Here is a 26,789-nt window from a genome sequence, read left to right as displayed (position 1 = left end):
CAGTGGTGGAATCCCCATCCCGGTAGGAATTTAACCTCTGTGTGGATGTGGCACTTTGGAACGTGGCTTAGTGGTGGCCTTGGCAGTGCTGAGGGAATGGTTGGAATGGATGATCTTGGAGAACTTTTCCCACCTAAATGCCTCTGGAATCCTCGGAAGGACACAGCTGGGTGGTGCTTAATCATGGGAAATCAGACTTGGTCAACACGAGCACCTACTAAGCAGCAGCATGAAATATTCTGAGTGAGGCAAAGTTGCTGCTGCTTCGAGAGATGCACTGGAAGAGCCCGAACCTCATGCTCCAGAATCATGGAATGTTTTGTGTTGGAAGGGACCTTAGAGATCATTTAGTCCAAACTTCTGCCATGGAAAGGGACACCTTCCACTAGCCTAGGTTGCTCCAGGCTCTGATTTTCCCCGTAGTCGACGTTGAACCTGCGCCAGCTACGCTGCCGTTTTTAAACATTTTTATGTCGTTCCTCCACCCCCTCTTCATTAAAAATTTTTCTTCCACTGTCCACCCTAGGGGTGGGGGAAAGACAACCCTCAACCTTGTGTAGTCAAGGTTATGGCGATAAATTCCGGAGCATTGTCACTTCTATTCGGAGTAAATTGGCCGGCCGCTCTTGGGCTGAAGGGGAGATAATTTGCTGTAGTATTTCAAATGGATTAGAAATGGATTTGAAGGGAAAGTTCATGCCTCCCATTACAAAGGCTAGAAAGAAGACTATCTTAAGGCACTGTTCACACTCTAGCCTTCATTATCCACGCTTAATACCTTTCCTATTTTCCAGCGTTAATGAAATTTCCTGCCGGAGCGGGGCCTTGTGGATGGACGGGAGGACTCTTTAGATCCGCGGGATGCGCGGCAGAAAGGGAATTACAAGGCCCTCGTGTCGAGGGGCCCAGTGTATTCTTCAGGTCCTTGGCCCGGCTATTATCTCGTTAATTTTATCCTCTTTTGTCAATACAGTTCATTTCCAAAGGCCGTCCTTTCCATTAGGGTGACAATTCCACGGAGAGCTGGGATCCCGCCGCCGATGAAAAGCGATGGGCGTTCGGCTCTGTGCCCTCGCCGGTGGCTTTTCCCTGCCACCACCAGCTTGGATGTCACTAAGAGGGAGGGGGACACACACACTGGTGGCTGTGTTGGGGCCACACAAGCACTTAGGAGCTAGAACTTGGATTCAGGGGGAAATAAAGGGTTCCTGTAAGTGAAGTTTGGGAAGTTTAGTTCCCTCCCTGCTCTTCTCTGTGGGTGCAGTTTTTCCATATAAACATAATTTCCCTTAAATTTTAAACTTCTTAAGGCTCCTGTAATATAATAAATATCCTGCCTAATATAATTAATAATAAATACAGTAAATACTCTAATAAGTATTACTTTATATATATAAAAGGATGAGGGGACATCACTGCTTGGGCATTTGCACCACCCAGAAGTTGGAAATGGAGGTAGCCAAACCTCCAGTGAGCTCAAACTGAGCTCCTGGTTGGGACTCCCCATCCCTGAAAGTGTTCAAGGCCAGGTTGAATGGGGCTTGGAGTGACCTGTTCTAATGGAAGGTGGCCCTGCCCGTGGAGGGGGATTGGAACTTGGTGATTTTGAAGATGTGTTTCAACCCAAACAATTCTGGGATGGTTCCATGGCTTCAGTCCAATGGCCATCGGGACTTTGGCAGCCTGAGCAGATGTCCTGCAGAAGCTTTGCTTGGAGACCACCCAGAGGCCACTTGTCTCCCTCAAAAATACAACAACTCTAAATTAGAGGAGGTTCAGCCCCACTCCCTTTGGGGAATGAGATGAGTTTTGATGTCGTTTGTCAAAATCCTTGAAAAAAATCATAGATTCGTGGAACGGATTGGAAGGAACCTTAAAAATCACCCTGTTCCAACTCCCTGCCTCAGTGGGGATGTTCTGATACCAGGTCTGCATTTGGAGGCTCCCTCACTTTGGAGCTTTGCCATCCCTAAAGAATTCTAAAGAAGAGAGAGGTGTGTGACCACTTTGGTGATCTGAGAGCAGGAAGGCAGGAAAATAAATATCCTGAGGATTTTGGGGATTCAACCAGCTGGGTGTTAAACTGATGCTTAAACCAGTGAGTCAGGCTTAGGTGGTGTGAGCAGCCCCTGGGGCTGTGCAGGGTTTGGGGAGGGTTGGGTTTTATTGACATTAGAGCCAAAAAAGGTTTCATTTAACGTATTATCTCATATATGTGTGTCTATGTGATAATAAAATTTATTAGGGCATTCATGTAAATCTATATTCAATAGATATTGAATGTATCTCTATAGATATAGAATATTTTAATATATATGAATATATCTACATATAATATATAGATATATAGATACAATGTCTTTTAAATACATAAAATATTTATTTAAATATGTTTATCCTATGTGTATATATATGTCTGCAAATAGTTTTTATATATTTATATTTATTTTTATTTTTATATTTATATATGTATAGTGTATCTATAGATCTGTAGATCTGTATATCCATGCCCTGATTGCTTCCAGAGCTGTGTCACATCCCAGCCTTTCCCTACAAACCAGAGTGGGGAATGCTGGATGAAGCCCTGACTTCTTCCCTCCCCTCTACTAGAGTTAAGGAAAATATGAAATGTATAATACATAGAAAACAATATCTATATATTATATGTATTACCTATATATTAGTGAATGAATGTAATTCAATAATATATGAATAATATGAAATGCTAAGAATAAAAATGGTATCTAGCCCTCATATAAATTATCTCTAAGTATTAATGAATATATATATAGAAAATATCTATATGTTATTGAACATATATAATTCAATATATGCATTCAGTGCATATATTCAATAATATCTGGAGATAATTGATGGATATAGGAGGCCCAGAGAATACAGGTGATAATATATAGATTTATGTATGGAAGCATCAATATTTGTTATTCTATATAATATATAGATCTTGTATTTCAATACACTCGGGGTATATATATTCAATTATGTGTGTATCTATATGGAAATAGACGTGTGTGGATATCTCTATGTATTACCCAGAGATAACATATAGGGAATATATATGGAATTACAGAAGTCCTTAAAGAGACTGATTCAGCTGGGAAAAAAGGAGCCCCAAATCCACTGGCACTACAGCGCCTGTGAATGCAGGAATGGAGCGTCCTGGGGTCCTCCCAGGGATGTATCTCTGGGAGGAGGAGGAGATGGATGGGGCTGGGATTGGGTCTTGTCACAACCATGGTGGTGTTTTGCGATACCTTCTTAGAATCCTGGAATGGGTTGGGTTGGAAGGTTAAAGCTCATCCAGTTCTATGGAAGCCATGGGCAGGGACACCCTCCACTATCCCAGAGCTCCAAGCCCTGTCCAGCTTGGCCTTGGACACTTCCAGGGATGGGCCAGCTGCAGCTTTTCTGGGAACTTCATTCCAGCACCTCACCATCCTCCCAGGGAAGAATTAATTCCCAGTATCTTATCTGATTCTGCCCTCTGGCAGTGGGAAGCCATTCCCTGTGTCCTGGCACTCCATCTCTTTTCCACAGTCTCTCTCCAGCTCTCCTGGAGTCCCTTTAGGCACAGCAAGGTCTCCCTGGGTCCTTCTCTTCTCCAGGCTGGACATTCCCAGCTCTCCCAGTCTGGCTCCAGAGCAAAGGGGCTCCAGCCCTCAGAGCATCTCCATGGCCTCCTCTGGATCTGCTCCAACAGATCCACATCCTTCTACTGCTGGGACCCCAGAGCTGGACACAAAACTCCAGATGGGATCTCAGAAGAGCAGAGTAGAGGGTGAGAATCATCTCCGTCACCCTCCCAGCTGTTTGATATTTGATATTATTTTTATTGGCCCTGATACAGCCACAAGACCTTTCTTCAGGCCTTGCAGCCACTGCTGGATGCATCCTTGGCCTTGCTGGAGTTTTCTGGGATATGCTGCGTGATCCATGAGTGACCCAAGTGTCCCTCATGCCATCGCCACCTTCACCCAACGATGCCACCTCCATGACTCCTTTACAAGTCACTAGGATGTGATGCTCCTCTCCGGAGCAGTCCCGTGAGGAGGAAACCCTGGGGGAACTGAAACGAGGAATTTATCGAATTCCCATCCCCTTCCACAAAAATCAGGCAGCAAATTTTCCGAGCTCGGTAGCCAGTGGCAACAGCCCTCCGGAATGAATAGGCTGTCACGCTCAGCATTAGGAAATGTAACTATTCCATTTTCCAGCTCTCTTTTTCTTTGGAGCACATGTTCATTTAAAGGAAATGCTCATCGGGGTTTGCATTCCGCTGATAGGATAGCGGGATCTTAATTTACGGATATTCTCCGGTAATGCGCGGTTTATATACGTTCTGCTAATAGCATTATGAGCATAGTTTGGGCTAATACAAAATTAGAGCTCTAATTTGCATAAACAAATTACTGTTTGGATTAGCTCTAAATGAGGAAGGCGACTGATATTGGAGGAGATTTGATTTGGCTGCAGTGGCTCTGTTTGGATAATGGGGGATGGATAGGAACGAGCTGGGAGGCTGCGCTGTGAGTCGGGAGGGAGGTGGGATGGTGCAGGGAGTACCAGGTCATGGAGTGGACAAAATTTTGGGGGACAGAGGAGCCTCTCTGGGACATGTGGCAAGGTGGGGGTTGGCCTCTTTTCCCTGTCAACCAGCAACAGGATGAGAGGAAATGGCCTCAAGCTGTGCCGAAGGTTCAGTTTGGACATCAGAGGGAATTTCTTCATGGAAAGGGTTGGTAAACATTGGGATGAACTGTCCAGCGAGGTGGAATGGAGTCCCCATCCCTGGAGGTGCTGAAGGAATGCCTGGACATGGCGCTCAGTGCTCTGATCTAATTGACAAAGTGGTGGTCAGTCACAGGTTGGACTTCATAGCCTTGGAGGTCTTTTCAGACCTAAAAGATTTTGGGATTCTGTGACATTTATCGCTCAGGTGTTACTTCAGAACTTACTGGTCCTTCAGAATAATGTTATGGGCAACAGTAACTGGATCACAATTCCCGATCCATCTCCATCCCGCTGCCTCAATAAAGGGTTAGTGAATTTAGGGAGAGTTAAGGAGGTGGGAACAGGTCCTCAGCCCCACCCTCTAGGCCCTGCTGAGGTCCAGTGTCAGTTCCAGGTGACAGGTGAGGGATGGAAATGCTCTTGGGTGATTTCTCCCATGCAGGGATTGAGGAAAATCCTTCCAAGAGCCAGATTTGGGGGCAGAATAAAAATATTAAAGTTGTGGTATCTGATTTGTAATAGGAATAACAATACCAAAAATACAGACTCAGGGAATGTTTTGGGTTGGAACGGACCTTAAAGACCATCTAGTCCCAAACCTCTGCCATGGACAGGGATGCCACCCACTGGATCAGGTTGCTCAGAGTCCCATCCCACCTGGCTTTGATGTACTTCCAGGGATGTCAAAGTTTGTAGAGCTCCATAAAACTTGGTTAAGCTCAGTGAAGGTCCCGCCTTGCTGATTCTCTCATGATATTGCATCCACATTTCCTTGTTTCTGCTGGGGCTGGATTTGCAAGCAGGGGTGGGAGAAGTTGGGGTAGAGTCCCTGAAGGTCATTTTTTTGGTGTCAGTCGTGAGGAATCAGAGCTTTTCTTCTATCAACAGCAAGAACATCCCTGGTTCTTCCATACACCCCCTCCATTCTAGAGGAAGCTGTCCCTGCCCTTGGAAGTGGGGTTGGAATGACATGATCTTGAAGATCCCTTTGAACCCAAACCATTCCATGAGTCTCCGATCCCATGGTTTGCTCATGAAGTAACACCTCCTTGTGACATTTTCCCAAATTTGAGCTGACTTTAACTTTATTTTTCCTGCAGATCCCCATTGTTAAACCAAACCCGAGCCTCACTGCAAGGTGGCAAATCCCAGCTCGTCCAACAGCGCTGGAGGAACAAAGGCTTCCGCTGCATCGGTGGTGTCATGTACCGGGTGTCAGCCAACAAACTCTCCAAAACTTCCAGCAGCCCTGTCCGGGCCAGGGACCTGAGCACCAAAACTCCCATCAGAGCAGGTGAGCAGGAATTTGTCCCAGTTCATGTCCAAAATCCATTGAATTCGGTTTTTAGTTGTTTATTCCCAGCCTGTGGGTTGCGATTCGTCCTCTGGCCTCATAGAATTCCGGATGTGAAGGTGGTGGACATCCCATGGTGCCAAGTGCTGTTCTTGCTTTATAGTATCTCCGAAGGGGAAATAATGTTGGAGAAATTAAAAGTTTAGGAGAATGGAGGTTTTCTTAAGCCAGACTTAGTTCAGGCTTGTGGAGATGCGCCATTAAACTTGGTTTAACAAGCAAAGTCTTGGATAACTTCAAACAGCACCACAAAGTTGAATGTGCTTGAGATGCTCATCAAATTACGTTCAATATTGACCTAAGAATTTGGGAAGATCATTCTGCAGAAAACCATGGAATGATGCCCCCCTTGTGATGAATTCCCAGCTTTACATCATGGCTTTTATTAAATCTGTGTTTCAGCATGTCCTGTGTTTGACGCCTCAAGTGTGACTCTTAAAAAAGAGCAGATTTTAACTGTGTTTAAAATATTTTAAAAATTTCTTCTTGGTCTCAAATATTTTTGCGCCCTAACTATTTATTGAGAATTTTTAGGGATAGTTAAACTGGAGAAGGTGGATCAGAGTTTGGAGACTCAGAAAAAGTGGCCATAAAGCAGCTCAGGGGTTTGTAGAAAAAAACTTTGGATTTTTTTCCAAGAGCTTTGCTACTGGTACTGGGATTTTCCAGTCTCTGGATCAGGATAATTTGCTGCACAAAACCAGCTTGAGGGTGGTTCTGCCTTAAGCACCATCTCTAGGCGTTGAAGATATCACAAAAAGCAGAAGATATCCTACAGGAAGGGAAGAAAGGAGGTGAAACCCAGGACATGGACAGGGCTGGTTTTGGATGGTGCAGGGGATGGATTTCAGGACAGAGTTGGACCACTAGGAAGAGTCCTGGGGAGAAGTGATGGCTGGAAGGACTGGAGAAGGGGAAGATCTGGAGATGCCAAGCAAAGGAAGGATCTTTCCATTGCCAGGTGGAGCAAACAAAACCCAAGGGGCTTAAACTGGTGGGAGAACTTTCCAAGGACAATGATGATGAAATGCTGGACTCATTTGGCTCTAAAATCTCCATTATTTTAAAGATTTTTTTTTTTTAAGAACAAGCTTCATGAACTTCTTTTTGGGGAGGACATGTGTGGAAAAGGTCCTGCCTGCCAGCAAGAAGGTGAATTTTTTTAATTATCCAAGTGCGAGGAAGTTTCTAAATTTGTCTGGAAATAGACAAATAAGCAAAGTCTCATTTGGGCAACTCAGCAAAGGCTGATGGATTCAACCTGGCTATGAATATCCATCACTGGATTGGGACCAAGCAGAGAAACACCAACTTAGAGGCAAATTTCTAGAAGAGGGATTAAGCCAAATGTATGATGGGAGGATTTCTGCAGATTCAGGCCTTGGAATTGCTTCTGGGGGCGGTTCCTGGGGGCTTTTGTGGTGACAGGGCATGGAAGAGATGTGATGCCCCCATTTTTCCTTTCTCACTGAAACCACATCTTCTAGTGAGGTCTCAGTTCAGAAAATTGAGTTTAATTAGTCCCACTTAGGGAGGGATATCCCTTCCAAGGTTATTCCCTCATAAATACAATCCCATCTAATTATTATTTTGAAGGTGTTCCTTATTTTGCTGTTGCCTCTTTCCCCCTTCCACATAGCACGCTGGCTTTGTAACCACAAAACTCGAGGAACTGCTGTGAATCAGTATTTTCATGTCATCTTTCATCTCTCCCCATAATTCATCCTCCTTCCCGAGGATGGATTCCACAGATTCCTCTTGCCTTAGGATAACTGGGCCTGGCAGGGCGGAAGATTTGTGTGTTCTCATCGGCTGCGAACGTTTGCTCAACGCTCTGTGTTTTCAACACTTGACAAAGTTTATTTAAAAGATGGAAAAAAACGGCTTTTCCTTTTCCCTCTCAGTGCCAGGCACCGTGTGTTTGGAATAGCGGAGAGACGGGAAATGCTCCTGACAGTTTAATAGCTTGGAGTTTACTTCCAGTGGGTTATAATTCTGCTCTTTCCCAGGATTTATAGGGTTGGGGTTTTATCTCTACAGTACAAAATCTGATGCCGGGCGCTGGGGCTGATCCATCCACACCATCGTAGCATTCCCAAGTGATTTATTGATGGATGCTGCTAGTGACTTAAGATTTGATCCTGAGGATGCGCTTTCTGCATCCCTGTGCTGTATTGGGATCAATCCTGAGGCTACCAGGAGCAATGGGAAGAGCAGTTTTCCATGGCTCTTCTGGAATTGGTTTTGTTGGGGCTGGAGAGACGAGGAGGGCACATGGCTTGGGGACAAGGAAAGTGTCACGGCAATCCCAGGAAAAATTTTTGGAGGTAGTTTGAACAATAAAAGGCTCCCTGAAGCAACCACAGCATCACCACAGCCTTTGCAGCTGCTGAGAATTTTGCTCTCATCCCATGTGTGGCTCTGCTCCCAAAGGATTTCTGCACCTTCCACATGTGTCAGTGGAAAACTGCAAATAAAATACAGAAATAAAAAGACTTTTTTTTTTTTGCCTTTCCAGCCTGATAGGGATCTTGCATGTGGCATAACTAATTAGTTGGGGAAGGATGGAGAAGAAAACCCAGAGCTTAAACACTCTGTGCTCATCCCTGTGCAAGAAAAAGATGTGGAATCACACATGGAAAGGCTCTTTCCCTTTGGGATAACTGGTATTTCGCCACCCATGTATTTTTTCACTTTGCAGAAGTCTTGGAAAATCGGCATTGGGATGGTGTGGAAAGCATTGGCTATGTGGCAATTAATTAAACACGCAGAATAATTAGGTTTCTCTGCTCACAAGGAATCTTTCCTTCATTTCTTTCTCCAGCTGCTAAAGCGTTTTCCAGACTCTTGAGGAATTTCCATGAAATCAGGGGGAGAAGCAAAAGGTCCTGGGTGATGTAGAGTTTCACAAAGAAATACAGAAGGGGAAATACAAGATTGAAAGCAGCAGAAAGCAAATTAAGGTTTGACATTGTCCGGAAACCAGCCCTGACCCCAATCTCTGCACGAGCCGCCGCCGCTGCAGAGAGAGGAATTGCACTCCATGAGCTGGGGCTGGCTCCAGCAGGGTTTTCCAAATGTCCAGGCTAATTTTCCATGGGCAAATCCTCACCTGCATGATTTCTTCGTGCTGAGGTTTTAGCTCTTGTTTGGAGAAAGGCTGGTGGCTTTGGGGACTCCAGAGGTGACATCCGGCCCATTGAAGAACGTGATTTTATTTATTGGGGTTTTCGAATTTTCTCCATGACCATAGATTCCAGAGCCTTGGAGATACCCAGGATTGCTGAGCTCCCAAAGGTGCAGACTTCAGTGGAGTTTTTAGTCCTCCCAAGCTGAGGCATCTCCCACACATTGTGATGGTGGCTCTGATCCCAGAGAAGTAAATTATTAATTAAAACAGCCTTCCAGAACTGGGGGGGATTTTCCCTGCATCCGGATGCACTTACTGTCTTCATCCTGCTGTGTAACATCCCCTCCTGCCTCAGTTTCCCCTCTCTGCTGCAAAGGTGATCAGCTGGCGAGATGGAAGGTCATGGAATCATGGAATAGTTTGGGTTAAAAAGGAGCTTAAAGATAATCTTCATTCCAACACTCTGCCATGGGCAGAGATACCTTCCACTATCCCAAGTTGATCCAAGCCCCACACAACCTGGCCTTGGATGCTTCCAGGGATGAGACAACCTCAGCTTCTCTGGGCAACCTGTGCCAGGGCCTCATCATCCTCACAGGGAAGGATTTCTTCCCAATATCCCATCTATTCCTGCCCTCTGGCAGTGGGAAGCCATTTCCTGTGTCCTGTCCCTCCATCCCTTGTCCCAAGTCCCTCTCCAGCTCTCCTGGAGCTCTTTTAGGCACTGGAAGGAGCTCTAAGTCCTCCCCAGAGCCTTCTCTGCTCCAATCTGGACATTCCCAGCTCTCCCAGCCTGGCTCCAGAGCAGAGGGGCTCCATCCCTTGGAGCATCTCTGGGCTCCCTCCTCCCCTGGATCAGGCTGGGGACAGGTGATGGATGCTCCTGAACACGATTTGGGCTGCAGTGGGCGAGCTTCACACTCAGAAATCTCCACAGAGCTGGAAGAAAGTGCTCTCTGGCCTCCCTGTTTACCAACTAATTTTGGAAGTGCTGAATGTCACGGAAATGTGCTTCCAGCTTTTTCAAGGATGGTGAAATGCTCAGCGCTGCCGTTGGCCCAGCGCTTGCGGGAATGCTGCTCCTTCCTCGGAGCCCCTCCTTTTTACAGAAGGAAAAGAGGGATTCAGGACTGGAATGTTTCCACCACCCATCATCTGTCTCTGCTTTTAATTTTAAGAGGAATTAGGGAGGATTTGCTCTGGTGTGCCAGGCTTTGTCTTTTCCCCATGTCCATGGGAACATCCCAAGCTTCTTTTTTGACCATCATGAAATTTCTTCTGTCTTCAACACACCTTGAGTGTGTTGGGATCATACTGGAGGGATAAGGAGGACTTCAGTGGAGAGAGACCAATGCAATGCACCAAGGTGTGAGAGCAGGGAAGTTTGGAATGTTGCTTTCCTCAGGTTTCCACTGGTTTTGGTGTTGCTGGTACTGGGATCCCTTTGTGCTCTCTCCCTTTGAGGTGAATTCCTTGGGTTTGGGATTGCTCAGTCTCTTGCCTCTTTTTGATCTCAATTCCTTGACTTCTCCAGGATCAGTCCCTTGTTTTGGGATTGCTTTATCCCTCAGACACTTCAGTCTCAATTCTCTTAGTTTTGGCCTTGCTCTGTCCCTTACCCATCTTGATTTAAATCCCTTGTCCTCTTTGGAAGCCATTCCCTTGGTTTTGGGATTGCTCAATCCCTTACCTCTTCTGACCTCGCTTCCCTGGCTCCCTCAATCTCAGTGCTTTTTCTTTGGAATTACGGGATCCCTTGGCCCCTTTTGATCTCAATCCCATGGCCCCTTTTTTACCCAATCCTTTGCCTTTGGGATTCCTCAGTTCTTTCCTCTTTTCAGATTAGTTCTTTCTCTCTGGGGTTGCTCAATCCCCTGGCCCCTTTTGAGCTCAGTTTCATGGCCCCTTCAATCGCAAGGCTTTTTCTTTGGGATTGGGAAATCCTTTCAATCTCAATCCCATGATTTTGGGGTTCTTCAATCCCTTACCCCTTTTGAGCTCAATTCCTTTACACCTTCAATCTCAATGCCTCCCTTGTCTTTGGGATTAAAGGATCCCTTGGCCCCTTCAATCTCAATCCCTTGTTTGTGGAATTGTTCTGTGTCTTTGAGCTCAGTCCCTCAATTTCTTTAAACTCAATCCCTTGTTTTTGGGATTCCTCAATCCCTTAATCTTTTTCAGATCAGCTCCATGGCCCCCTCAGCGTTAGTGCCTTGTCTTTGGGATTGTGGGATCTCTTGGCCCCTTTTATCTCAATCCCTTGATTTTGGAATTGTTCAATCCCTCAGCCCCTTTGAGCTCAGTCCCTTTGGCCTCTTCACTCTCAATCCCTTGATTTTGGGATTGTTCAGTCCTTTTATCCCTCTGGAGCTCGATCCTTTGGCTCCTTCAATCTCAATGTCTTGGCTTTGGGATTGCTCAATCCCTTTCACTTTATGAGCTCAATTCCTCAACTCTGGAATTGCAGGGATCACATCCTGCTCCTGGCCCACATTTGCTCATACAACATGGAGCTGCTTCATTAATTGAAGCTGATTCATTAATTAAAGTTGCTTTGTTAATAAAACACTTGTGACCACCTGACTCAGGGACACCCATGGAATGTGGGGACAGCTGGGCAGGAAAATGGGAAAATCTCTGCCTGTTTAGAGGCAGCTCATCCCTTCTTTTTCTGTTGTCTTCTCCGGAATGAGGACTTGTGCTGTCCGGTGAGGGAAATAAATGACCCCCAGCAGCTGCGAGTGCTGATCCTCGAAATCCGCGGAACCCACTTAAATGAATAATAATTAAAGAAATAAATTTTCCCAAGTGCAGCCTCAAAACTTTCGGTTCAGCAATAAAGCCAAGGAGAGACTTGGAAAATGAATCGCTCGGCTCTTTCCAAAGGAGGCTGCGGTGGGAGAGGTGGGATGATAATGGAAACTATTAAAGGAGCCAGTGTGGTTTAAGGAAGCCTTTTCCAGGTCGTGTGGGAACAGGCTGAGGAGAGGTTGTGTGGTGATACTGACACCTGAGGGATAAAAAAGGATTGAGCAATCCCAAAATCATGGAATTGAGGGGGAAGGGGCCAAGGGATTGAGGAATCCCAAAACTAAGGGATTGAGCTTGAAAGGGACCAAGGATATAAGGAATTGAGTAATCCCAAAGACAAGGCACTGAGATTCAAGGGGCCATAGAATTGAGCTCAAAAGGGATAAGAGATTGAGGAATCCCAAACCCAAGGAATTGAACTCAATTAGCCAGAGAACTGAGCTCAGGAGGGATAAGGTACTGAACAATTCCAAAACCATGGGATTGGTGAGCAGAAAATGGGATGACCCTGTTGTGCTCATCCCAAATTTGGAGCACTGGCCAGCAGAGCTGATCACCTGCCTGTTGTTGCCAACCAGGCAAACCCCAGGTTGGTTCCCTCTGCGTGTAAGATTTCCATAAATTGTCCTTGACTTGGGATGGTGGAAGTAGATGGGAAGCAGGGGGATTGTTACTCAACGGTCATCATTCCAACAATGTTCCCCCCCTCTTGCCCATCCCTTGGCCGTACCACACCCCAACTCTGAATTTCTTCCCTTTTTTCTGCCTATTTCAGTTTTCTACTGATTTTTTTCCCTCCATGGGGAAGATTTCCACAAATTATCCTTGACTGGGGATTGTGGAAGTAGATGGGAAGCAATGGGCTTGATACTCAATACTCGTCATTCTAACAGTGTTCTCACCCTCTTGCCCATCATCCCTTGGTCCTGGCTCATCCTAACTCTGGATTTCTCCCTTTTCTGGATTTCTCCTTTTTTTTTTCAGTTTTTCACAGCTTTTCCACCATTTAAAAAGTAATTATTGGATAAGATGCTCCAACAGGCCTTTCCATGAGATGAAGTCCTGATCCTTGGGCTGTGCCTTGGAGCAATAAAGTCCCTCCTAAATAATTAAGCAGGTGATAATTAACTGTGATATTTGCAGCCAATTTTTAACCCAAAGGAATATTTGGAATGTTGTTTTCGAGGTGTTTGTTTGGCTCTTGGGTGATGGGGTGCTGAGCTGGAGTGTTGGTTTGGATGGGAACATCCTGATATCCATGTAGGAATGCTGGAAAGAACTGAGTGTCGCTCCTCAATGCAGTTCCTGGGCTGCCAGGGGAAATCTCTGCTAACCTTTCCCTGGAGGAGAAGGACCTTGAGCCTTGAGGCTGTGTTTTGGGGTTATGGAAAAAAAACCCCAGGATGCTGGAGATGGACCTGGATCCGCTTGAGCTGAGTTTTAGGATTAAGGATATGACAAGGTCCTAATAAACTTATCGTTAGTGCAGGGGTGCAGCATCCAACCCGCTTGTTTTAAGCATTTTTTTTGTTTGACAAGGATAAATTGTGCCTTTTTTTCCCCCTTTTCCGTCAAAAACTGGAATTCCAAACGTCGAGCCGAACGCTGCGGAAAACACCACGGGGCTGCTTGGCTGTGGATTCCTCCCTAAGAGCAGGGAAAAAAAAGAAGGAGTTAGGCTGTAGCCCCCGCTATTAATCATAGCTGTAATCATGCATTTAATGAACATGACAGCTCCCGCTCTCTCCGGAGAGACGCGCGGAGTCTCCCGGCTGGATTGGGAACAACAATCACTTCTCACCGCGAGCCACCGGAGCCGCCGGAGCTGCCAGCGTCGGGCTGGGATGATGCATTAAGAGAAGCAGCCCTGTTTGCACGGGCTGTGGGTTTCCTTACGGATGATGCTCTTCCAAGCGACTGAATCATCAGGAAAAGGGGGAGAGAAATCCACCTGTCCCTTCCACAGGGTGGAAAATATCCTGGCTGATGCTGCCGTGCTGGGTGTAATCACTTCAAAAGCCCTCAGTGTGCAGTTCTTGATGCTCTCTGTGGCAGCTCTTCTTAACTTTCCTGCTTTTTTTCCCCCTCTCCATTCTGTTCCTGCTGCCTTGGAGAGTGCGCATGGGAGGAATTTGCTGTGGTACCACTTTAAATTTCCATAGTGAGGGACTTGGGCAATGCCAAGGATGTGGGAGTTGCTCTACTGATCCGACAGCACTGCTGTGTCCCGATGTTCTCCCCGGATGGGAAGTGATTGAGGAGAAAAATGGGACAGATCTGGGACTGGGATGTGCCCAGTGTTTTGTCTGGACCAAATGAGACTCCCGAAGTTGAGCCCTGCGGGCATCGTTTCAGCTTTTTGTTTAATTTAGGCCAGACTGCAGCAAATTTTGGCTCCCGATGTTGGAATTTAACCCTTATCCCCTTTCCCAGTGTCTTTTGATGTCCCAATTTCACCCCAAATTCAATAATACACCCTCCAGTGCCAGGAATATATATTTATCAATGTATTTATTAATGCAAATCTCCTGTAGTGACCAGTTGGGAATTCTGAGTTGACAACCACCCTAAAAATCCAAATTTAGGCTCCTTGGACCTTCTGAGAAGTCGGGAACACCTAATCCCCTCTCCTGCAGCCCCTTCTTGTTACTTGGATGTACACAAAGCTTTTGCTTTTATTTAAACTTTTTTTCCATGATGCAAGAGCTTCCAAAAATACCCTCATGACAGAGCCTGAGTTTTCTCCATAAATCCCAATTGATGGGGAAATGTTTAATTATGGAGCTTTCTTGGCTTGGCTCCTCCTGGAGAAATAAATGGGCGATTTTCTAATAGTTTGGGGAGGATTTGCACACGGGATGAATACTTAGGAAGTGGGAAAATGTGGAGGGGGGTTTTCTTTGCCAGCCTCCAGGTGCTTTGCCAGACCTGGATGAATCTCCCATGGATTTTGTCATGGATGGGACCAGCTCTTGGGTAGTTAAACTCCCTCTGGGATGCGAGTTAATTCCTCAAATGGGAGATGCACATCATGTTATTGCATGGCTTCTTACTAGAAGATGAAAACTGGGGAAAAATAACCCCAAAAAATAATTCCATTGATTGCCACTTAAAAATTCCAACCCACTGGCAGGAGGCTGTTGACCCCTTTATTTATCCTCAGTCTCATTAGTGATTCCTCCTTTCTGGCCAAGATGACCTTTAAGGGCTCTTCCAGCCCTAACCATTCCACAATTCTGTGATTCCAAACTTGTTATTCCCTGTGTATCCACTTTTATCCCCAAATATTAAATATTTAGAGAGATTGTCTGCTGCCCTCAGGAGCTGATTCCTGGTGTAGCTTTAAGGAATATTATACAGATCTCCCGAGGGCTGAGGTTGCTCCAGCCCTATCCTAATGGATTTTAATTTGGAGCTTTCTCCCCACTTTGTTTGGGAATTCAACCTTGCTGTTGATGAAGACTCTTCAGCAGCGTCTTCAGAGCATCCCAGAGTTGGCAAATATTTATTCTAGCACAAAAAAAAGATGCTCCCACAAGTTGGGACGAGGAGGAATTAATAAAACAGGGGAAAAAAAAAATCTCGGTGGTGGCTGAAATGCCCCGTTGATGGAATTTGATGTGCAGAGGGAACAGATGGGGCTTCGCCGACGCCGGCAGCCGAGTGACAGCTCGTGCTGCCGCGCAATCAAATTCCACTCGCTCAACTTCCCAACACGCCCGGGCTGGCAGGTGAGTGACTGAGCTGCTCTCGTCCCACCTGGAAAACTGAAATCCAGCCTTTCTTTCCCATTCGTTCTTCCCTGCACCGGTCAAGGATGATTTGATTCCATGCGTGCATGGATGGGAGTGGCGCTGGGCTTCCCTGTCCAGCTGTGGGGAGCGGCCAAGCCAAGCGTGGAAATGTGTTGGATTGATGGTGAAAGCATGAGGTTTGGTTAGAGGAGTGTTCTGGCACGTTTGAATGCTGAGGGGAAAAATTCCTGCTGTGTTTGGGGCTGGCAGGGAGCACTTCTGCTGGGGCTGCTCCAGAGGTGGGAAGTCCCTGAAGGGCATCTTTGTCCCGTGGTTCTCTGGGAGCTCCATGCCTTGGGTTAAATAAGATCATGGAATCATGGAATGGTTTGGGTTGGGAGGGAGCTTGAAGATCATCCAGTTCCAACCCTCTGCAAGGGGCAAGGACACCTTCCAGTATTCCAGGTTGCTCCAAGCCCTGTCCAACCTGGCCTTGGACACTTCCAGGGATGGGGCATCCATAGTTTCTCTGGGCAGTTTGTGTCAGGGCCTCCCCACCCTCACAGGGAAGAATTTCTTCCCCATATCCCATCTCTCCCTGCCCTCTGGCTGTGGGAAACCATTCCCTCTGGTTTGCCACTCCGGGTTCTTGTCCAAAGTTCCTCTCCAGCTCTCCTGGAGCCCCTTCAGGCAATGGAGGGGGCTCCAAGTTCTCCCTGGAGCCTTTTCTTTTCCAGGCTGAACACCCCCAGATCTCCCAGATTTTCCTCATAGCCAAGGGTCTCCATCCCTCGAATCATTTTTGTGGACCTAAGGTACTGAGGGCTGTGTGAATTCCTGCAAAATTTCTTGATTCCAAGCAATGATCCATGTTTTTCTCTCTCTCCAGCATTGAGATTGCACTCCACACCCAGTCCTGGGGTCTTTACACCAAGCCTGAGCAGATCCTCAACATGCCGATACATTGCCAGGTCTGTACTCATGTGAAGCAGGAATGATGGGCTCCATGTTTGGAATTATGTTCAGGAGGGAATCAAGAGCTTCAGGAGCAGCTGTTGAACAGGAGTATGATTTGGTGAAGCTCTGACTGCTGCTTTTCCACAGCTTCTACTTCAAGGTGGTTTTAAGCTCAGCCAGAGCCTCCCCACCCTCGCAGAGAAGAATTTCTTCCCAATATCCCATCTATCCCTGCCCTCTGGCAGTGGGAAGCCATTCCCCCTTGTCCTGGCACTCCAGGTCCTTGTCCAAAGTCCCTCTCCAGCTCTCTAGGAGCCCCTTTAGGCACTGGAAGGTGCTCTAAGGTCTGCTTGGACAGCCAGGCTGGACATTCCAAGCTCTCCCAGCCTGGCTCCAGAGCAGAGGGGCTCCAGCCCTTGGAGCATCTCTGTGACCTCCTCTGGATCTGCTCCAGTAGCTCCCCATCCCTCTGCTGTTGTACCCCAGAGCTGGAGGCAGCTCCACAGGTGGGATCTCACCTGAGCAGGGCTGAGGGGCAGAAATTCCCTCTCTCCTGCTGCCCATGCTGTGGGATGAGCCCAGAACATTCTGGGCTCCCATGGCTGGATCATGTGGAGCTTGTCATCCACCAACTCCCCCAAGTCTTCCTCAGGACTGCTCTCAATCCATTCTCCAACAAATTTGTGCTTGGGATTACCCAGGACCTTGCAGACAACAACAATTACAGAGGTAAAAATGTGCATTTCCTCTGAAAATAAGTTCCTTGAACCTGTGTTTTTTTATGGATAATGCACTGTTGTCCTCATCAAACCAGAGCTGACTGTGCCCCACCACCAAATTATCTACTTGGGGAGATCTGATGAGCCCCCCATGGTTTGTGTTCACCCAGATCTCAACACTTCCCCTCTTCCACCTGGTCCCACACAGCCCAAGAGCTGCTGGATAATTCCCTCTCCACCTGGAAGCTCATGGAAAACATGTGCTAAGCAACTTGTGAAGTCCTTAAGCAGCTTCTAGTGGGACCAGGCAATTAAGAAGGAGCTTTTCTGCTCTTTGGTGGTATTTTTTGTTCCTGTGGCCATCACATCGGTGCTCGTTCTTTAAGGTTCGTGAGCAGGTGCCCACTTGAAGGTGATGAATAGCATCAGGCCCAGCTGGTGGGACATGTGCTGAAGAGCCCTCCAAGTCGTTCAGCCTTGGCATCCTGTGCTGCACAAGGAGAGGATGTTTCCTTCCTCTCCATATTCCCCAAAAGTGTGGGAAACCCTCTCCACGCTCAAAAAATCCACGGAGAGAATCAGAGCTATGGTGGTGGGAAGGAATCTCACTGGTCACTTTGGTGTTACCTTGCAGATTTTTAATGATTTGGGGTAAAATCGGCCAAAATTTGAAAATATTTAAGGGCTTATGAGCCTGAACTTCCAAATATTTCACTCTCCAAAGATGGGCTTCTGTGTGGTTTCAGGTAATGTTGAGGTGTCTTCTTCATGTTGTTGTGTGGTGTTGGAACTGGAGATTTTCCCTGACCTTGTCCCTCTTTCTCCCTCAGCCGTGCTGTGCAGAGGAGCTTGGCCATCATCCGTCAAGCCAAGCAGAAGAAGAAAAAGAAGGAATATTGTATGTACTACAACCGCTTCGGGAAGTGCAATCGGGGCGAGAGCTGCCCCTACATCCATGATCCAGAGAAAGTGGCCGTCTGCACCAGGTAGGGATGGACATGGAATCCTGGTGAACTGGGACATTGGGTGGCTTTGGTGCTTCCTTGTGGGGTATTCCTAAGGGAAACAAACTGATAACACAGCTGTAGGACAACAGGAATGGGAGTTCTTGGTCAGGTGTAGGTTCGGCACTGTTGGGTTGGAAGGAGGAGGACAGGAAGAGGCCAGAGAATCATGGAATTGTTTTGGTTGGAAGGGTTATCGAAGATCGTTGTATTCCAAACCCCTGCTACGGGCCGGGACACTTTCCACTATCTCAGGTTGCTCCAAGCCCTCTCCATCCGGGCCTGGAACACTTTTAGGGATGGGGCAGCCGCAGTTTCTCTGGGAATTCCATTCCAGTCCCTTACCAGCCTCACAGGGAAAAGTATCTTCCTCATATCCTATCTATCCCTCTGGCAGTGGGAAGCCATTCTCCCATGTCCCTTGTCCCAAGTCCCTCTCCTGCACTCTTGGAGCCTGTTTAGGCACTGGAAGGGGCTCTAAGGTCCCTTTGGAGCCTTCTTTCCTCGGCTGGGTGACTTGAGCCCCTGCCCTGACCACACTCCAGGTTATTCCCCTCAGATCCATTTGGATCAGTCCAGCAGGTTTGAATCCCTCAGCTTGTGACGTCGTGCAGCTCTGAGACTCGGTGATTTATTCCAGGAGAACTGATCTGTGTTAGCAGTTCATTAGACCTGCCCAAGAGTTGATTAAACTCTATTATGAGTCATTTAAAAAGTGCAGAAGAGCCAACTCTACTGATGAACTTCTGGAGTAATTTTTTCCATAAAATTGCTGCTGTGCTGGAATCAGTTGGAAGTTGCTCAAAGCCCAATGGGAGACAATAGAGGAGGGGAAGGTGATTTATTGGTTTTTTAACTGATTTTACTCCTTCTCACTCATTTTCCCATAACAAATCCCATAACTCCTTGCCTACCTTAGGAATTGTGCTCCTTGAAGTCTTTTGGGTCTCCAACCTGTCTCATTTCCCAGGATCATTGGAGGACAACACTGATTTCTCCCAGTTTTGTGTCTCCTCATCCTTGCTCCTTTATCTCCAATCCCATTCTTTAGCTTTCCCTTATAATTTTTAAATTTTGTTAATCTGGTCTCACACCAGTCACTCCTAGAAAAACTCTTGACATCCTCATGTGCTTTGGGATCTTGGTTCCTGTTCTGAGCCTGTCTTTGTTCCTCCTGGTCATTGGCCACTTTCACCTGGAGCTTCATCCAGCATTTCTTGGAATGGGATCGCAGAATCCTGGAATGGTTTGGATTGGAAAGGACCTCCAAGGTCATCCAATCCACCCCTCTGCCAGAGGCAGGGACACTTTCCACTATCCGAGCTCCAAGCCTTGTCCCACCTAGCCTTGAACACTTCCAGGGATGGGGAATCCACAGCTTTTCTTGGCAACTTGGAATAATCAGGGCTCTAGCAAGGACTTTTCTCCTTCCGGGAGCATCGTGTCTGAATTTTGGGATACAAGCCTTGCTCTGCCCACTGATGAGCAGCCAAATGTGATGAAAGAATAAAATCCATCAGGAATCATCAGCTGCTCTTCCAACAAGGGGGATCTGTACTAATTTAGGGTGTGAAATGGGTTTATGGATGAGCTCAGCAGCGATTGTGTGGTTTTTGTGACCCGCCTCGTGTCCAACCTGCTCCATCTGCTTTATCTCCAGGTTTCTCCGTGGCACGTGCAAGAAGACGGATGGGACCTGTCCGTTTTCCCACAAGGTGTCCAAGGACAAGGTCTGTGTGACTTCCCAACGGGAATGTGGCTCTGTGTGCAAAGGGGTGGTTGTGGGAAGGTTCTTCCTCACTTGAGTGCTTCCAACGGAGTTTGGAGTTTCCTTGCTGAGCTCTCCAGGCTCCTGAATTGTGACAGAGCCATGGAACGGTTTGGGATGGATGGGACTTTCAGGATCATCTCATTCCTACCCCTCTGCCATGGGCAGGGACTCCTTCCACTATCCCAGGTTGCTCCAAGCCCCATCCAACCTGGCCTTGAATTTTTCCAGGGATGGGGCATCCACAGCTTTTCTGGGAAAGCTGTGCCAGGGCCTCCCCACCCTATGGTTGAGATCTAGGAAAGACCTATGAGGTCTTAGAGGTCTAAAAAAGACCTGCAAGATCATCAAGTTCATTTACTTGTGTCTAATCCTTCCCTGCTTCCATAAGATCATACTTCCCTGGAAATCCCTCTCTGCTGGGGTCAGAGGATGTTTTAACAAGCATAACTTGGAGGTATAAATTAGTAAGAATCAATTCTAAAATGCCAAGCAGCAAAATCAGGTTGAAACCGTGGCAAAACAACTCTGGAGTTCATTGTTTTCCACCTTCTTGGTGTATCTGGAGTTCCATGGTTTTATAACAAAGAAAAAAAGGTGGAAAAATAATCCAGGGTTTTTATTTTGGGTTTATCGATGATGATTTAGCACCTCAGTCTGTGTTTAGTGGCTGGGATCTCCACTTGGATGTAGCTTTGGAGACTCCAGCACGGAAGCTGAGGTGCCTGAGGCATGTTCCTTGTCCGTGGGGAGCTCATAAGTTATCTGGGAAGTCGCTCGGAATGAGACGTGGAGCACCAGATGTTTTTTACATGGATTTCTCTTCAGAGTCACTTAATCACAAGTACATAAAACAGGGACGGGGACAGCTGCATTCCCTGGCTCGTGGTGTGTCAGAGCAGGAATGGGGATGAGGATTGATAGATGCAAAAAGGTTGTTTTTTTTTTTTCATCCTGTAACAGCATCATACTTCAAAAATAAAGCCAAGAATGAAGGAAGCTTTGCAGTGGGATTGGCTGTTGGTTTATCCAAAATTATTGTAATTAGTGAGGCCAGCTACTTCTTGTCATCCAAGTAAGCAAAGTGCAACCCTCTGCCTGCACCTCTGAGGCAAAGGGTTAAAATTCATCCACAGAGCCATAAACTCCAAATTAAATGGAATTTCAGGAGGTGATGAGGTCTTTTTTGGTCCCAGGGCAAAAAACCTAGCTGAAACTTGGGAATTGGAGTCGCCCAAGAAGATATTGCAGTTGGTGGTTTATCCAGCAAAGAATGTGATAGTTGGATATGGATGAATTTGTGGTCTCTCTACCAGGAATATTCCTTGGCATGTTTAAATTCCCAGTGGAAATGTGGCCTCAGTTTCCCTTTCAGGAGCACTTGGTCCCTCAAGGAGGACCTCCAGATTTGGCTTCTGGGCTCTGTTTTGGGTGAATAAATGGAGAATGATGGAAAACTCAACCTTTAGCAGTTTCTTCTCAACCTCACCAGTTTGAGAAGGATAACAGTGATATCGTGGTAATAAAACTGAATTTAAAAGGAGTGACCATGTCGAGGAGCTGTTTGCCAATAGCATTTTGGGGACAGAATCCCTGGGATGGGGATCCCATGGGATGCAGTGACCTCAGCCCATCTCACTTTTATCCTGAGCTAATGAAGCATCACCTAAACTCAAGATGAATCATTAATTAACAAACCAAAATCATAGCAGGCAGTAGCGGCTCTGAAAAGCTTTTGGAGCACATTTTTCCTGCCATGCTCTGTTGGGAAGGGGAATTATTTTTCACAGGATTAACCAACCTGAGGGTGGTTCAAAGGTCTCCCTGTTTGCCACCTTGTCATCAGCAAGGGCTGGAAGAGAAACAACCTCCTCCATGGAGTTCAAACTTGTTCCAGGGTGATTTATTGCCATGGGAATGCTGCTTCCTAAAGTGAGAGGCAACTTCACTTTCCAAGTCCTGGAGCTCCCCATTAACCTGAGTGGTTCTTGGCAAAGGTGGCTTTTCCCTCATTTATCAGGGCTGGGAATAGCAGGTGGAGGCTCTCAGCAGAGGAAGGAAGCAGTTTTCCTTTTGCTTGTGGAGTTTTTGGAGTAAATCCCATCTTTTCCTCAGGTGAAGGATTGTGCCTCATTGGTTTTTGGTTGTTTGAGTTGAGGTTTTAATGCGATCCATGATATTTTCCCATGGGATGATGTGGTGGTTTGGGCATTCCTGATTTCATTGGTCCCATTGATTTCACTGTGTGGTTATTGGAGAGGGACACCCCAAAACCTCCTCATCACAGGTTGTTGTGTGTCTCACCTCGGTGGGATTTCACTGGGATGGAATATCCAGTCCAGGAGCTGAAGAATCAAAGGAGGGCAGGGCTTGGCTCTTGGTTTCAGGACAGAACCGTTTCTCAGCCTTCGCGCACTCCCATGCCTCAGTGTCCCCACTGAAAAATGGGAATAATCACCCTTTTCTATGGGAAGAATCACTGTTTTCTATGGAAAACTGCATGGATTCAGCTGTCACAGCAGCAGGGAGCTTTTCCCCATCCTAGAGCAGCAAACCCCTTGCTCCAGGCAGGGAATGGTCTCCAGGATGGAGGATGGCTCCAGATTGTCACTGAGCTTTGCAGATCCAAACTCCAGTGGTTTCCGTTACCCTCTGGTGATGGAAGAAAGAGCCTGGGGAAGGGGGAAAGTTCTTCTTTTTCTGCCGTGGGCAGGAACACCTTTCACTATCCCAGGTTGCTCCAGGCCCTGTCCAGCCCGGCCTTGTGCACTTCCAGGGGTGAGGCAGCCACAGCTTCTCTGGGCAACCTGTGCCAGGGCCTCACAGTTTAAAGAATTTTGCTCCACAGGAGACTCAGGCAGAGCCTTTGATGAAAAGCACCCGCTGAAGTGACACAGAGGGAATTTTTCCACAGTGGATCAGAGCCACTGAAACATCCCAGCCATGGGGAGAAACCAGGAAATCTGAAGGAAGCGAAGGTTGCGAGAGGCCGGGACTCAAGAAGCCGCCCACTGCTGTTCCAACAGCTTTTCCCCTTGAGGAACTCGGAAAGAATCAGCATTTTTCTCCCTAATAGAGCTTCAAAACTCAGTTGTGAGCAATTTGGAGGCTCACGTGGAGTTTCGGGTTCATTTAGCTGCTGCCTCCAGAGCTTGTAGAGAGTCAAAGCTGTCGAAGGCGGCCGCAGCGCCCCAGTGCCTTGAATTAATGTTATTGTTATTTGTGTGGACGTGCTGGGGTGCAAACAAGGTTAATTGAAATGAGAGCGCTGCTTCCTCTTGATAATGGCTCGGGCTTGACAGCGAGGAGGAGTTTATTTTTGTCGGAGAGCTGCCTTTATTATCCCTTTTTATTAGAGCTAATTTGGGCTCTATATCAAAAACTACATTAAGGGAATCGTTTACGGTCACACCACCAGCACTGCCAAAGATCGCCCCAGAGCCCTGTCCTTTATGTTAATGTCTGCAGTTAAAAGACAATTAAAAATAAACTCTCCTCTTTTAAAGCACCCTTTGTTTTCTTTCCTCTCGGCCTCCAGCGAGGCAATTTAGTTCAACCCTTAATGTGCCCTTCAGGGATAAGGGATTTTTCTGGATAGCCCCGGCTGTGGTTATTGCAGGATTATAAATATTACTTGGGGATGCTTGAACTGGTGGGACCAGGATGCTACTGGTGAATGGGGAGATCAATACCACGCCAAGCAGTGAGGAAATTCGGGATGTAGGAGCAGGAGGAGCCGGACATTCGGGAAGCCCATGTTCCAGGTGGCAGCTGCCTGCTTGGGGCAGGAAGTGGGAAGCTGCCTGTGATTGCTGGTGAGTTAAGGATGCTGAAATATGGCAGCAGGCTGGTAATTTGTTTTTAATGATAACAGCTGGCAGAAGGTGAAGTTTGTGCTTTGAGGACGATGAGGAGAATCCTTGCTCCGTCAGTTTTCCCCGTCAGCTGTCGTGCTGCGGAAACTCGGGAATGCAGGAGCGCGGGATCAGGGATCTGCTCTGTGTATCCCACTGCTCTCCTTCTCCAATGCTCAGGGCAGGAGCTGCTCTCCTCCTCATTTCACTCCCTCCTGGAGCATCCCTGCCTGCCCCAGTGTGTAGGGACAGGCATCACATCCCTGGGGAATTCCAAGAGAATGCCTTGGAATGATGCAGCCCCCAACAAAATCCTTGCGGAGGTGCTTTTTCCCCCCTTTCTAGGAACCACCTTTTGGAGCGTTAATTAAACCCCCTTCCAGCCAGCTCTGTATCCACGGAAGAGCCAAATGTAAAGCACTCCCAGTATACTGTTTTAGCCTTTGTGATGGCCAAAATTTCCTCTGGGACGTAGGGATTCTCTCTGAGAATTCCCTGTGGGATGTTGCAGCCGGGCTGGGTGTGTTCCCTGTGCTGCTGTTCCCATCTTCATCACTGCATCATTCCTTGCAAAAGGTGTGTTCCCAGAATTTATGACATTTCCCCATCCCTTCCCCACGCTGTCCAGAGGGAGTTTTCTTCCTGGTTCCTGAAGGATGCTGAGGGAAGCACCTTCCCTCCCTGCGTATCCAAACACCGGGAACACGTAATAATAGGGAGCTGCCTTGTAGGAGACCAATGGAAGAGCTAAAAACACCTCTGGGATCGGTGGCTGGCAAAAGATTTCTATTTATTTTATGCTTGTCACGCTTTTATTTCAGGTCTGGGGGTTGCAGTGATTCCGAGTCACGGGTTTAGGGAATTGCTGATGGATTTCTCCTCCTCTTGCAGATGCCGGTGTGTTCCTACTATTTGAAGGGGATCTGCAGCAACAGCAATTGCCCCTACAGCCATGTCTACGTGTCCAGGAAGGCAGAAGTGTGCCAGGATTTCCTCAAAGGATACTGTCCCATGGGAGAAAAGGTAAAGAGGGATTTATCCCAGCTGTTGCGGGCCAAAGCCACGAGCAGCGTCCTGCACCAGCTACAGCACCACAGGGAAGAGCTGGAAGTTGCCCAGCACCTGGATGTGATGAACAACAGTCCTGTGCTTTTCCAAAGGGTTTTGGCCAAGTGGTTGGGTTGGGAAAAAAGGGAAAGAAATCAAAGGCTTCAGCTCATCAATATGCTGGTGTTTCCCTGGTAAGAGCCTCCATGGGGTGTTCCTGTTGTCAGTGTCTGAGCTAGAAGCACCTGCCCTGAAAACCCCTCACTGAAACAGATGAAAAATGTTGGAAAATATTTAGGATTCCCTGTTTTACCCAGAAAATCCATAGGCGTTAATGCTTGTTTTCCACTCTGGCTCTGTGATGGGTTTAAACTTGAGCCTTAAATCCTGTGGCTTAGTTTTGGGAGCAAGACCAGCCTTGCTCAGCCAGCTCAGCATCCAGCTGCGTCTGGGGGATTCATGGAGCCACCTCCAGGTCCTGGGGTTTGGATCTGTGGGTGAAGTCCTCCATGGACTTCATGTGCACCCTGGGGAGAGTTGCAACCTCACCCATGAGCTTTTAGTACCCGATGTAACATGGAAATTGTGGGAGCAGTTTTCCTGGACCAGGGCTTGGAGCCAGCTGCCATTTGCTGTTCCAAAGGAATTTGGAACACACAGGATCTCACCTTTCTGTGTCGTGGTTAAGGGAGAGGCTGGACCATGCTGGTGTTCCCTTGGGAATCCAAGTGACTGCCCTGACTCCTCTTTGCTGTTTTCCAAATGGGTTATGGGTTATGGTATGGGATTTCTGCTCATACTTGGACAGCAGGAAGGGGGGGAATTCAACCCCTCTGCCTCCAGCTCGGGATCCAACAGAAGAAGGAAGATGTGGAGCTGCTGGAGTGAGTTCAGAGGAGGCCACAGAGATGCTCCGAGGGCTGGAGCCCCTCTGCTCTGCAGCCAGGCTGGGAGAGCTGGGAATGTCCAGCCTGGTAAAGGAAAGGCTTTGAGGAGACATTAGAACCATTTCTAAGGGGATAAAGGGGCTCCAGGAGAGCTGGAGAGGGACTTTGGACAAGGACCTGGAGTGCCAGGACAAGGGGGAATGGCTTCCCACTGCCAGAGGGCCGGGATAGATGGGATATTGGGAAGAAATTCTTCCCTGTGAGGGTGGTGAGGCCCTGGCACAGGCTGTCCAGAGGAGTTTTAGGTGTCTCAGAGTTCTCTTCTCCTCCTTTTCTCCATCCTGGTATCACTTGTTTGCAGAGGTACAGCCCATCAGGAGAAGCCATAGGTACTCAGATCCCACCAGCGTGGCCACCAGCCTGTCCCAGAATCCAAACACAACGCTGGATGGAATCCAAGCATCATTTAGCCTGGAAAAGACCTCTAAGATCATTGAGCCCAGCTTTGAACACAGCACTGTCAAGTCCCACTAAACCCCATCTGGTCTTTTCCCCATCCTTTCCCGAGGAGAAACCACCAAAGAGCAAAAACCAGGCAAAAACCAGGGAAAAAAGCCAAAAGTGAGAGTTTTAAGGAAAGCAGGACATCAGCAGTAGCGGAGGGAAGCTCTAATAAATTAGTCTAAGCCTAATTACTTTTTGTGGCAGTGCGTGGAGGGGGACTTGATGCAGGATAAACATTCCCTCAGAAGGAAAACACAGGCATCCTGCC

The 26,789-nt window shown here is 47.3% G+C and overlaps 1 protein-coding gene across 2 annotated transcripts in view; it reads left to right on the top strand.

The window, feature by feature from the left end:
• Nucleotides 1-26,789, top strand: part of ZC3H3 (zinc finger CCCH-type containing 3) — a 127,611-nt gene that overhangs the window by 79,232 nt on the left and 21,590 nt on the right. For both annotated transcript variants that reach the window (XM_038127143.1, XM_038127144.1), the window contains exons 5-9: nucleotides 5,853-6,046; nucleotides 16,671-16,752; nucleotides 18,288-18,443; nucleotides 20,122-20,191; nucleotides 24,975-25,106. In XM_038127143.1, the coding sequence (XP_037983071.1) occupies nucleotides 5,853-6,046; nucleotides 16,671-16,752; nucleotides 18,288-18,443; nucleotides 20,122-20,191; nucleotides 24,975-25,106 (634 nt within the window). The remainder of the gene's footprint in view (nucleotides 1-5,852; nucleotides 6,047-16,670; nucleotides 16,753-18,287; nucleotides 18,444-20,121; nucleotides 20,192-24,974; nucleotides 25,107-26,789) is intronic.

Source organism: Motacilla alba, chromosome 2, assembly GCF_015832195.1.
Source record: "Motacilla alba alba isolate MOTALB_02 chromosome 2, Motacilla_alba_V1.0_pri, whole genome shotgun sequence".
NCBI lineage: Eukaryota > Metazoa > Chordata > Aves > Passeriformes > Motacillidae > Motacilla > Motacilla alba.
This window is presented reverse-complemented; position numbering and strand designations above follow the sequence as displayed.